Here is a 14322-nt window from a genome sequence, read left to right as displayed (position 1 = left end):
TTGCAAACAAGTACTTACACGGAAACATTTTACATTCAGCATTTGTGAATTACTGCATAACGTGGTGGAGGTGGGGCCCCTCAATTGTTTCAAGCGCGGGTTGGACAAGTATATGAGTGGGATTGGGTGGTTATAGATAGGAGCTGCCTCGTATGGGCCAATAGGCCTTCTGCAGTTACCTTTGTTCTTATGTTCTTATTTTCAGTACCACAGGTGTTTAGACACCGAGAACTACTACACTTGCAATTCATGATAATTTCAATGTTAACACTTTCGCGCTCTCCGCAAAGGTCACTCAGCCAACCGAATGTGCGCGCTGCGTTTTTATCGCTTAAGCGTAAAAACAAAAATGTGTATACTCTTTTTACTCTCCTGACCTTAGTTCTCATGCTACGTATTTCATTTTGGCACCAACGTGTTTGCAATAAAATTCTCTAGAAGAACATTAGTAAAATAAGTCACGAAACATATAGGGATACCAGCACCAAATAAATAACTACGTAGATGACTCGCCGTGAGCGCCCATCAGCAACAAAATGTTTTTACTCTTGGGATTATAATCACCTCCACACTTGTTCTACAGCGTTAATTTTGGTATCAATGGACTCGCAATGAAATTCCCAACACGGTGATATGAATATAAGCGTTGAATATTGATGCAGCCCGCCCGCAAGAGTGTGGGAAGTGGTGAAATTGTTACCCGGTATCGGTGACGGGACGACGCACAGCGCTTTGAAAGTTTATACTTATTTCACTCTCATGACATTAATTTTCTATGTACGTCATTCATTTTCATGTCAATGTATTCGCAATAGAATGTTCTATGTGCCCATAGGTAAAAAATATCAACAAAGCGTAAGTTAGAATAGCGACAAATATAAAACAACGCTGGAACATATCAGTGAGCGTCAAACACACACGAAATATTTTTACTTTTGTTATGTTTGTCAAGATTATACTTGTTGCACACAGTTATTTTTGGTTGTATATTGATCGGAATAAAATTCCCTAAACAGACATATGCATATAATACATGATATGGGGGAAGAATTACCAGTATAAACGGCTAAAGTCACCCACCTGCAACCCGTTTGGGACAAAATACCATTTGATCGACGTTATCCACACCTTTCATGAACTTATTGTACCATGCAGCCTAGTGGTGAGAAAGAGAGCCTCATAGCGCGCAGTTTGAAACAAACCCAAAGTAAATCGGATAAAAATTGAATTTTATACAAATATTTTAAAAGTTGACATAACTTTATGTCCACTATGCGTTTACGTTAGACGAAACCGAACGCGCCGGCGCGTCCAGATAGCGCGAAAGTGTTAACTCTACAAGGCTTAGTAGGCCTACAATCACTGAACAAAGTTTGCAGTAATTGTGGCTTCGAAATATTAATTGACCCTAAACATAAGCTACTTCTGAGACTAACATGAATATGTCCTAAAAGTTATAACAGTTGATCTTCATGAAATAAAAACAGGCAAATAATTGGTACAGACATTAAAAGAAATTGTCTAACAAATAATTGGTACAGACATTGGCAATAACAGACTATAATGTATAGAAACAGCTGATGGACTTTGAATGGTACCCTAAAAGAACAGACTAAGGTTTCTTGCTACAAAAATTTTGAAAAAACAGTTTGATACTCTGAGAGTTTATGAGAAACAGCACATAACATACATTAAACACTGAATCCCAAACACAGACCAATTATGATAAATGGAATAATAATAATTTGCATAAAACAATCAACAACAGCAAAGATACAGCAATATAGCACACTGATACTGTTGACACTTCATGGAAATTTCAGCCATTTGTTGGATGCTAAATGAGATCATACAGCATTCTGAATGTAAATATTGGGTATCAATATCAACGAGAAAAACAGACAACACTTACGATGATGAGTTTAGAAGGATCAAACGAGCCATTTCCTTCACGAGACTTAAGAATAAGGCCGGTGCCATAATAAAAGGCCAAGGAATAGGCTGCATAAATGATGAACCACATGAGCCCCATTCCAACCCCTGTCATCAGGCCTCGCTTAACTCCAGCCTTTTTGGCATGAACCAAATTTGCTTCATATCTGGTTTAGTACAAAAATTAATTTTATCAGTATATGAACACAATACCTTTACTGCTAGTTTTCTGTAAGAAAGCTATCAGTTCTCTTCCATGGGATTACCATATAGATTCCTCATCTGACAAATGCTTTCACTATCAAAAGTGAAATGGTAAAAATTGTTGTTACTTTTTACCACATATCTAGACAATGATAATGTTTATTCAAAAGAATGTGTATACAAAGAGCATAGGAGTAATATACAAATTGTAGGGACATGAGTTACACACTCTATGAAGCCACTATTACACAGCTTTTTGGGTAAAAACACAATAACTAGACCAAACATTTAATAAAGGTGTGAGGGGGTAAAACACTTAATACCAAAGAAAAGCTAACACAAGGAGAAAATACCTTTGGGCTCAATGGTGCAGATTAGCTACAATTGTCTAAAGATTTTTAAAGCTATACCCAACTTTATTGTCTGACAATAATATAGTACAAAATTTAGAAAATTCATTTTCCAAAATTAATTAGGTCTCAAATTGGAAGTAATTTAATGGTCAGGACTTACAGATTAGAAATGGCAAGTTCAGTTTGTAGTTACACACACGAATTTCCTTTCTCTCAAGTTCGGGTGGTGTTTATTATGAGTGAATATTTGACTGGTAGATGCGTTTCCAAGTATGTGGTATGTCTTAATGCCATAGGCAAGTGTTAGCTACTGTAAATACCTTTTTCCCATTGGCAAATAGTATTGTTAAGGTGTTGCATGGCATTTGGTAGGTCACCGATATATACTCGAGCGTGAGTGGGTTAGCAATACTAACCTGTTAAATGCCAGTATTAATAGAGTGTATGTAGTACAAGTGCCACTGTTCAACACACAGTATTTGTGCAACACAGATATAACGACTTTTCTAGAAATTAATTTTGACTAATCACATTTCAGAGGTTGGCAGGGGTAAACATTTAATTCTTCATTCCCTAGTCAGCTTGACATTTTCCTTGTTAAACTCGTTGGGTTTTATTTTGAGGGAGCCCTAGACTCCTGTCTGGCTTGATCTTTTACCTGAATATACTCAGAGAGCCACTAACATTAGTAGCCTCAACAAGGACAGGAAACTGGCAGCTTGTCAAAGTTACCTATTTAAACAAAAAAAATGTTCAAAATTACCTAATTAACACCAAACAAACGTGGGAGATAACTGATCATGCTATACTGAAATTAGATGATTAACATTTACCCCACACACAAGTAGAGGGCAATTAAAAAAAAAATTATATAGGGAAGAGCAGGAGAGGGGAATCAACAAGAATGGAGAAGTGAATCTAGAAATATAGAAACTGATAATTCTTTACCTGCAAACTTCCTTTGTTTCCCCACCAAACGCAACAACAGTTCGAATCGCAGATATTACCTCCTCTGCTACACTGCCAGCCCTAGCATATTCCTTCATTTCTACAGATGAGAGATTTGACTGAACCTGAAAGTAATTTATACAAAGAAAATTATGTAAAATTAATACAATATTGTAGTACATCTATGTACGATGGGCCAATAAGTCTCCTACAATTTACAAAGTTATAATATATTTAGATTACCTTGGTAAGTTGTAAGTAATGATTAGTTTACTTTTTAATTTTATTTAACACCACTGACAATTTGTGATGTGTATAAGAATAATTTTTTTTTTACCTACAATTGGTGGGAATTTAAGGCCAGATAGTCAATACATAGGTGTTCAGGGTGGGGTAAGTGAAATCCTGTAGTTTCGGTAATCACGTATGTAGTTACAGGACGAGAGCTACCCTTGTGTTTCATCATTCCAGGACTATTATATAACTAACTACTTACTGTTTTGGCTTCCACCACTATCTCGCTCAACTTGTTTCAACCATCTACCACTGTTTGCAAAAGAACTTTATAATGCTTCTCGGCCGCTTTGTTTAGTTAGCTTAAATCCTAGAACCTTGTTCTTAAAGTTCCAGGTCTCAAGAATACTTACCAATTTTGTCTATTCCCATTACCATTTTTGTATGTGGTGATCATATAAACTGCCATCCACACTTCCATGGAAATAAACATTCAATAGAGCTACGGCCTCACATGCGTGGGGTCCAAAGTTCGAGACCCATACAGTCCAGGTGAATATATTAGTGATCATATCAATAGTGGTCATACTGCCACCGTATTTTATCTTCTAGCTTTGGCATATTTAATGCTTCTAACTTCTCCTCATAGCACTTTTCTTTCAGTTCCAGAAGCCATTTACTGTAGTTGCGTGTCTTTGCAACTTTTCCCATTTGTTGAGGCACTTCTCAAGATGTACTGTACAACCATCTTCCATATTACCACAAGAGTCCTTAATGAAGATAAGATATACATACAGTACTGTATTGTAGCTAGTACAAAAAGAGTAGTATTCACTATAAAATGTATTTTAAAGTTAATATTTTTAGGGGTGTGGAACAGATTAATTCAATTTACATTATTTCTTATGGGAAAATTAGTTTCGAGTAATGACCCATCTCTGGAAACTAATTAAATTCATAAGTGGAGGTACCACTGTACCAGGTAGATTTGTTACATGGTCTTTTTCAAAAACCATATTGTTTGTTGTATCATTTCTCTCCAGGCATTCTATCCATTTGGTTTTAATTTTTTTCTAGTGTTTTGACTACCACACTTAATAACATGGATCTGTCATTTAGAGGGTCTTCTTTGCTGCAATTTTTTTTATTGGAACCATGTTTGCCTTTTTGCATATACTGTACTGTATCTGCTAAAATTCCTGTACATAAACATGCCTGAATATCAATAAGTTGAATGATCTTGACTCATGTGCACATTCTTTCAGAACCCCAAGATGAAACTCCATCTGGTGTAGTTTAATTGGCATTCCCTCTCATATTTGAAGTGTATCTTTGCAGGCTAAATATGTTGTGCATTTCTAATTTCAAGTAACTTAAATGAACCAAGAGGTAAATATTAAAAAAGTCCCTCCCCCCCTTTTACAAATCATGAGGTTCTCCAGTAACACTATGCATGCATGAGCCTGCAGTGTAAGGTACGAGATTGAAAGCTATACCCTTAAGTATCGCTAACACCCGCTCTTACTCTCTCTTACAGCAGAGGACAACTGAACATTTTGTGGCAGTGTACTCTGTCACCCATGTTTAACTTTATACCATGTACAAGGACAGGACACATTGGGTTCTTAATAAGAGCCCCAGATAATATTATTGCTATTATATAGGAATGGAGCAATGATATATTTGCACAAAAATTAAATGACAATACTAACCTTAGCAATAATGCCAGTTGAAATTCCAAGTATTGGAAAAACTGACAGAATAATGAGAGTCAGTTCCCAGCCATGAACAAAGGCATTGATGAGGGAGGCAACAAATATTGTCATGAAGAACAAGAACATGCCAACCTTCTCTCCAATACCTTCTTGCAGTTTGTTCAAGTCTCTGGAAATACCACACAATTTTATGAAACTTTGTATTACGCAGATAGAAAAATATTTATAGAAGAATTCAACCCTAGTGAGGCAGCAAAAATTGGGTCGAGAGTATCCAAGATGGTCGATTGCTCTCGGAACCCAAAGATGGAGAGAAACAACGAAAGGTACAAAACAAAAGATGTTAAGAATCCACACTGAAATTAAAATGCACAAATAAATTATTTTAAAAAATATATGCTGCCAAGTGCCAAGAAAATATAATGAGAGGGGGCTTGTTGTAAGCAGTGCAAGTCTCATTTGCAGAGACTTGCATCACTAAAAAAATAAAAAAATAAAGATTTGTTTAGATATTTAATTCCTATTGTTTGGTACAGGAAGCCTGTACTTGGGCTCGTCAAGGTCTCTCCAGGGACTGCAACTCAACAGTTGCCAAACTCCCAGATACCTATTTACTACTAGGTGAACAAAGGTATCAGGCAAAAAGAAACATGTTTAATCATTTCTATCCTGCCCAGGAATCAATCCCAGGATCCTTGATTGTGAGAATAGGATGTAGACCACTGTACTATAGGATGCATGGTTGATAAACAATGACTAGGTAACAGGTGGTCCTACCTGTTAACTATGAAAAACAGGAAATAGCTCTTCTATCCATCTCTCTAATGCTGTATCTTTGTCAGGTTCTACTACCCAAAATTACCTTTGACCCCTAATTACTCAATTGAAATCAGCAATTAAAAACTCTAGCCCCGGACAGCACTTTGAACCTGAAACTGAAAATTTGTATATATTAAGTATCTAGTTGCAGCACATCCTTTATTGTGCTCTAAATCTATAAAACTTTGCACCGTAATGCTAAAATGCAATATTAAGCACTTCATAGAAGGCTGTAATAGAACCCATGGGCACCACACAAGAAACAAATATTTTTGATATTTCAAGAGTATGACTCGACAAAAGCAGAAATGCACTTCAAGTTAAGAGTCCCAAACTATGCAATGACCTCCCTATGACAAACACTCAACCCATTTGAAAGAAACTGACAAAACTCAGTGTCAAAAGCCTTACGCAGGTCCACAAATAACCCAATAGGAAACTCATTTTTATCAAGAGCTCCATGAATCAAGTTAATCATACTAATAAGTGCATCATTAGTGCTTTTTTTGTGCACTGTATATACATTATTAGTGTATAATGTATGTAGTGCTTTGTATATACATTATTATTCAGTGACAAGACTAGTCATATAACACAATATCAAGCAATGTATGTAAATGTTAGTACAAATTTTTGTTTATTTTATACTTACTCTGTCACCCTGCTGGCAAAATCATTTGTTTGGTGTGTGTCAAACCAGCCTATCTCTTGTTTGAGAATACTTTGCAGGAACATTCCTCGTAGTCTGTATACCTGCAAGGTGAATGAGGTGCTTTAAATGACAAAATTTACAACAAGACTGATTACAGGGTTAATTAATCTAGCTAGTACTGTACTGGGAAGGAGCAAAAACTTTATGATGGCACCGTAAATTTTATTAATAAACTGTGTAGAGAATGTTTAACCTTAAACAAATTCAAATTTTTTCCAGTATATTTTTTGGATGTGCACAATTTACAAGATGTACTGTATACATTTAAGGAGGGTAACCCATTAAAACATTAACAAATATTTTTGATAGTGTAGGTAACATTTATGTAGGAGAAACTAACATTTTCCAAGATAACTTTTTAATATGAAAAACTTCCAAGGTAACATTTAACTAAATTATTTAACAAAGTGACTATCATAAAGGAAAATTACAAGTTAACTGTACTAGCTCGGTAATCAATTACAAAAATATTGTCAGAAAGTGAATGTTTCCTGGGTAGATAACATGGGGAAATTGCAAATGTGAAAATGAATAAAGTAACTAACAGAAATACCAATGCATTCCTTGAACCTAATTTCTGCACTTTGCAAGAGGGTGTACAATAGGGGGTCTGGCAGAAGCCTCTCCTTTATGAGCCTATCAAAGATGAAATGCAATGGAGGAGGAGGAATACTATCAGACTTGTGCAAGGTGCAGAGGTCCATATTCAAGAGGGTAACACTGCCAGTTGCAAACCCCCGATGAGTGAGGTGACTAGGTTCCACCCATTTTGCTATGCAAACATATGAGGGAGGTTTTGTGCTGCTCTTCAGAAAATTTGCAATTGCAACACTGTATATTTCAGAATGACTTGTCAAGGGAAAGTGCCAAGCCATTATGACTATAGCACTGGGAAGGGGTAAGGACAAGGATTTGGGATGGGACGGTGTATTTGAGCTTTATCACTTTTTACTCCTATATTCCAATTTTCCAATATTCTGCTCTCAGTAGCCCCGTGTGATGACCCAAGAACACCTTGGCCAGGCTGACAATATTCTTCCACACCCATTTCCCCAAACAGTAAGAAAAATCTTTCAACTGTATAAGTCATTAATGAAAATGATTCTGTAGATTTCTAAATCCAATTTCCAATTAAAATTAAGAAAAATTTAACGGAGAATTATATTTTTTAACGAGAAAAGAAAACTTCTTGGCTCTAAGGAAGCAATGATAAATCAGAGGGTTTAGCCCATTTTGTACAACTCAAATTCAGAGGATTTCGTTATAAAGATCAACAATTATTTATGATCGACGATTATGATTAACGATTAATTATGAATAATTTAAAGTAATGATTAATCCATTCAGTCCTTGAAGGTGTATCAGTGACATACCTGTCCCTCTGCAGCGTAGTTCATAGTGGTAACAAATACATATCCCATGATCATCTGGACTGTACCCACGATGATTGTCCCCACTCCAAATCTTACTACCTCGTGGAAGAAGTCTTTAACTCCGTACTTTTCCACATACATATCTATAATTCTGAAATACATTAATTGCCACAATTTACTACATGAAATACATTAAGAGTAAAAGCTGTATGCAATATACACATCCAATTGGTGCTTTTTGATAATTACTTATCCATATCTACACAATTACTGGCTCAACCCACTGGTGCTTAACTTGACTGACCAAATGACAAACCTATCGGAGACAACACAGTTTAAGGATAAAATTAATTTATACATTTTGGCCACAGCAATGTTACATACAGCATAGTATGATTTCAAAAAGTATGACAGGGTGGTAGGAAATGCTGTATTTTCACCTTAGAACATCTCGCATGCAATCCAAACATCAACAGGAGAAGGTGTTTGAATCCAAACAATTACTATTTTCCACTGTGTATGTGTAACAAGTTAATTGATAATGTTATTTTCATTACCACAGAAGTTTTAGTCCAATCATAAGAGGGCTTTCAATTATTTCATCTCTAATACTAGGTATAACTAATTTTCTTTTTTTTTCCCATATTAAAAAGTGAATTAATATGGCAATATGGGAATTCCATTCCATTTAATTATAAATAAAAGTTACTGAACAGGCCAGGCCACCTCAAGTGGTCTTATTGGGACCACAAGTCCTTGGGTTGTTAAGGGCTGCACTTTGTCTAGATTCATTAAATGTGCATTATAAAAAATCTTGACGTTTACCAGACCACACACTAGAAGTTGAAGGGATGACGACGTTTCGGTCTGTCCTGGACCATTCTCAAGTCGATTTCAATCAACTTCAATTTCATTCAATTGACTTGAGAATGGTCCAGGACGGACCGAAACGTCGTCGTCCCTTCAACTTCTAGTGTGTGGTCTGGTCAACATTCTTCAGCCACGTTATTGTGACTCATCGCCCGCAAAAAATTTTGATGTCCTTACATTGCTTCACTAGATAGGTTTATTACTCCAGGAGAAAATATTCCACATTTTACACTGATCTGGCCACCATGTAGCAATTGGAAGGAAGTAAGATGTCTAATGTAGATTCTTTCTTTACCAGGTTATCAAAAAATACATTAGTGCACAAATTAAAAGAATGCGCTATAATTAGAAAAACTTAATACATAGATGACCAATGTATATGCACGCTGCCTTTGAAAATGGTGTGGGGTGCATATATGGACATCATTAAACATGATTACAACCAATAGGAATAAAACAAAAACAAAACTTACTCTTGCGCAGTAAAATTCTGTAATTCTGGATGGTCACTGATGAATGATGTGAAGTTTGTTGTATTATCAATACTACTTAGTAAGTCGTTGTAAACAAAAGCATTTGTGATATCCCCAAAGAGAATAAACATCGCTGGCATGCAGATTCCAGCCAAAAATGATGCCAGAATACCAGCAATCATCAGCCATTTCTCAATTAAGCTTGAGTATCTGAACTGAAAGACAGAAAACCATATATTTTATATATTACAAAACTATCTTATATATAATGATACAAGAAAGCAGGAAACTGAATTGCAGAAGATGGAAGACAATTAAAATTAAATAAATTGTTAAAAATGCAACAAGTAGCAAGATCATACCCTGAGCAAAAGTCTCCTATATAATTGTACCTTGAGCATTAAAGAATTTTATTTGTCATTTGCTCTAAGTGGGGATATTAAGCTGACAAACAACTAGTGTGCTGGCACTATCTCCGTGGTCCACTTGCTAAACACCCCACTCTCCAAACATTTTCAAAAATTTTCTACACATTTGCATATCCAGCTTTCAACCTTGCCATCTTTGCATATTCTTCATCAATTTGAAAGGTTGCAACTGTCCACCTCATTTTTTATGTAAGAATAATCATCTTCCCTCTGCTCTTTTTGTCTGAAAAGTTGACTGTTCCCTTAATCTGTCCTTATAGCTTAGAATTCATAGTTTGGGCACTATAGCCATGTTGCAAACCCAAAAACTTCAAGGACTGGCCTTACATATATGCTGTGCAGTCTGCTAAAAGTTCTTAATTAGGTCTTTTCATAATATCTTCAAGTTTGCCAGCTTTCTGCTGGTGTTAATGCTTGTGTTATATCCACCTGTACCCCCAAGCAACAAAAAGTTGGTAACCAGATCATTTAACCAGCTCTCCAAGACTGGCAAATTTGACTATTTATGAGGGTAGCACATCTTTAATACTTCCATACAATAATTATCCAGTAGCCGTGAGTAGCCTAGAAGAGTAAAAACAGGTTCTTCTCAAAAGCTGTTTACCAGTTTAAGGCAACACATGAATCAGTCTCTGGATAAGAACTATTTTGTTATCAAGGCAAGTCCAGCTGGGAAAAAATCAGGACAAATGGGAGGACCTTTGACAAGTCACTTGCTTCCTGTCCATTTCAAGGCCACTAAGAGTGTTATTGGCCCACAGGTAAATATTTAAGGTCCCAAATGTACAGTCGGGTTTGTTCTCTACAAAAATCTAAAATTCAGGGTTCAGATCCGAAGGACAAGTGGTTAGGCGCATTTCCTATCAACTAATGCCTCTATTCACCTAGCAGTAAATAGGTACCCAGGAGTAAGCTTCTTGTGGGGTTGCAACCTAGGAAAAGGGTCAGTAATTCTGTCTCGAGGGAGACCTCAATGTAATCCTAACGTATATAACTAGCTGCCTGTCCCCTTGACTCAATGAATTATTGAATAAAAGATTTGACAACAACAAACTTACTTACCAACTGGAGCATAGGAACTGGGGGCAACTGGTTTTTGTCTTTTTCTTCTTCCTCGTCATCCTTATTTTTACTTTTCTTCTTTTTGTTATTCTTTTTCAGATCATCTCTGCAGGAACACAAAATATAAAAACATATATAAATATTGTTAATAGTAAAACTAAGTACTGTACCTTATGTAAATTAGGCACTTTTATAACCGAGGTCAAAATTCAGTTTGTGAAGTTCTAATCATCACAGCAAGGAATAAACTATTACTGTACTGTATTGTATGAAAAAAAAAAAAATACCAGCACTGAATGTAGTGAAATGCCATTTTTCTGGCATTTCCTTGATCTTGATTGATTTTCAAGATCACTAGCGAGATAGTGGACCTTGGGTAAATTCAGATAAAAGTGTTAAGGTAGGTGTCGGGAGTTTAAATACAGTATTATACATATATTATGATGAATGCCAGAAATCATTGAGATAATCTTTACATGTCAAGTAAGATTCCATGGACGAGGGCGAGGGAAATGGGTTCTAGACATAAATTGGCCTACACTATTTCAGTCTACCAGCAATGGGATTAGATCAATCTAGTTTCTGATTAATAACCAATTAGCACTTAAATAGCATTTAAATTGAAATACTGCCAATTTGCCATTTAATTAAAAACTAACTACTATTAATGATGGCCCGATATTTTAGTGGCTTTGCAAGAAATTACTACTTTATCACCAACTTCTGTACTTTCAAGACCCATTACATCTTTTATGTATATATATACAGTACTGTATACAGGCATACCTCAGTTTAAGAGTTTAATTGGTTCCTGGAGACGCCTCGTATTCCGAAAACTCGCATTCCGAAGCTAATTTCCCCATAAGAAATAAAGGGAAATGAATTAATCCGTTCCTGACTACCCCAAAAACCCCACATCAAACTAAATTTTTATACCTAATTCATCTAAATAAACCTACAAAACTATGTTCAAGTTATTACTTACCTTGCTGTTGAATGCTGTAGGCGTATGGAAGATGGTGAGGAGGTGGGAGGAAGAGAGGAGTTACTGTTTGGAAGGGGAGTCCCTTTCCATTATCACATCAGGCAGTGAGGACTTCACTGGTATGCACACTGGCACATTTTGCCTGCATACCACTAGGACTTGCTTGTTTTACTAAGAATTTATCTAATGACACTTGTTTTTCCCTACATTTTAACACTTGTCTGTAGTAAGACATCACATTATCATTTAAAAGGTCAATGCAACGGCCTGCTACAGCTTTATCTGGCTGAGTTTTTTCAACAAAACTTTGCAGTTCTTCCCATACTTCACACATATTCTTAATCAAGAAGGGACATCCTCTACTGCCTCTACTCACAGCTATTTTCTTAGGTTGAACCTTACCAATGGCTTTCTTGAGACCCATGGCAAGATATATAATGACAACTTTTATGCTCAAATGGCCAAAAAAACGATAAAAAACTGTAAATCCTTGTGAAGAACTCAGGTGGTATAGTCACTGGACACGAGACACTGGTAAACTGAGGCGCGATCGCCATGCCACCACGCGCCAGTCGGCCTGTACACGTATCAACAAACTCGTGTCCCGAGGTAACCCTCGCCTTCCGAGACATATTTTTGAAGTAAATCCTGCTCGTCTTCCGAAAAACTCGCATACAGGGACACTCGCATTCCGAGGTACCACTGTATATAAATAAATGATGTGGTTGCACAAGCTTACCCATCAATTTTTTTTATTTTTTTTTTAAATGAACACAAGGCAGTACCATCATTAAAATGCCCAGTTCATCAAAAGTGCTTATATTAACAAATTCAAGAGTAATAATGCAAGTTACACTGCTGTTAATTTTTAAGTTATTCTTTACCAATAATTAACTACTAACAATTTGTACTACAAAATTCAGCATCTCACTCTCTCCGCTACTTCAAGACTGGCGAGTGTTTCAAGACATATGACAGTGCTGGGAAGATGGGACACCATAAGTGTAGCTTTTATCCTGTAACTATACTTAGCTAATTACAAGCAAACAATCTATTGCAAACTAATTTTTACCATTGGATACACAAATATTAAACTTATTTTTTAATAAAAATGCAAACCTTTATTTTGGCTATCAGTTGACTTGACTTACCCATCAATGTACGGCATGGCAATTTGACTTTCCTTCTTTCCAGTTTTCAATTCCAGTTCTGGACTTTTCTCGTGTTTACCATTCATGTTGGCAGGTGAAGATGTTCTTCAGAGTTAGTATATCACCTGCACACCTGTAATGAAGCATTTCTTTATTCAGATTTATTTACAAAATAAAATGCTGAACATATTTGACATGGCACATCACTTACCAATTATCTTCAGTCGATTATTCTACTTTTAGGATAAGCAGGATAATTCATAACTACTTTTTATAAGTAGTTATGAATTTGTAACAATTCTATAACTTAGAAAAAATTACAGTACTGTATACCACAATTATTTTACTAATAAGGTATGTTTTCTATATAATCTAAAGACGCTTCCTTCCTGAACCAATTATTTGTGCCGACTTTTTTATTACCACTAACAGAAAGGGCACAGAGTGCATAATGAACTAAAGGATTAGCCTTCACCGGGCAACAACAAAAATTATTATACAGTATAACCAAGTCAACTCGCATACCAAGAATGGTAGAGGCCACAGGGCTAACACTGTAAACCAGATTTAACAGGCCTGATCATCAAAACTTAAAATACTGAACAATTTGGAGGATATTGATCCAGACCACTTCTTCAAAAGGTCAGATGTAACACTAACAAGAAGCAATGGTTTCCAGATCAAGCCACAAGGTAAGACAGAAAACATGTTTTTTCCACCAAAGAGTAATTAAGGGGGAGGGGTTCCAAAAGTTGCTCAAGGTCTGTCTCTTTTCCCATCTAGCCACCCATTCCCCACCCCTGCTTCCCCTTCTCTCAAAATATATTACTAGAAGCATTGATATTGGTCTAAGAAATTATATGACATTAAATCTTTGCACTCCACATTAATTAATCACATAAAGCGCACCATATTTCACACTACCCAAATTCAAATTTCAAAATGTACACAATTACCTTATGAACCATAGCCAAATATACACAATTACCTTATGAACCCCTTACCATAGTTCGCAGTAAACCTTATCCACTAGTTTCCCTGGAACAAGACCCCTAAATCTTTT

General features: G+C 36.1%; 1 protein-coding gene across 4 annotated transcripts in view; it reads right to left on the bottom strand.

Moving 5' to 3' along the window:
* Window positions 1-14322, bottom strand: part of LOC123772475 (ATP-dependent translocase ABCB1) — a 62112-nt gene that overhangs the window by 28788 nt on the left and 19002 nt on the right. For all 4 annotated transcript variants that reach the window (XM_045765676.2, XM_045765678.2, XM_045765677.2 and 1 more), the window contains exons 2-9: window positions 13260-13392; window positions 11124-11229; window positions 9634-9848; window positions 8291-8441; window positions 6858-6958; window positions 5384-5555; window positions 3438-3562; window positions 1913-2099 (exon numbers count right to left, since the gene is read on the bottom strand). In XM_045765676.2, the coding sequence (XP_045621632.1) occupies window positions 1913-2099; window positions 3438-3562; window positions 5384-5555; window positions 6858-6958; window positions 8291-8441; window positions 9634-9848; window positions 11124-11229; window positions 13260-13345 (1143 nt within the window). In that variant the 5' untranslated portion in view covers window positions 13346-13392. The remainder of the gene's footprint in view (window positions 1-1912; window positions 2100-3437; window positions 3563-5383; window positions 5556-6857; window positions 6959-8290; window positions 8442-9633; window positions 9849-11123; window positions 11230-13259; window positions 13393-14322) is intronic.

This window comes from Procambarus clarkii, chromosome 17 (genome assembly GCF_040958095.1).
Source record: "Procambarus clarkii isolate CNS0578487 chromosome 17, FALCON_Pclarkii_2.0, whole genome shotgun sequence".
Classification (NCBI taxonomy): domain Eukaryota; kingdom Metazoa; phylum Arthropoda; class Malacostraca; order Decapoda; family Cambaridae; genus Procambarus; species Procambarus clarkii.
Note: the sequence above shows the minus strand (reverse complement) of the source record. Positions and strands in the feature narration are given on the sequence as shown.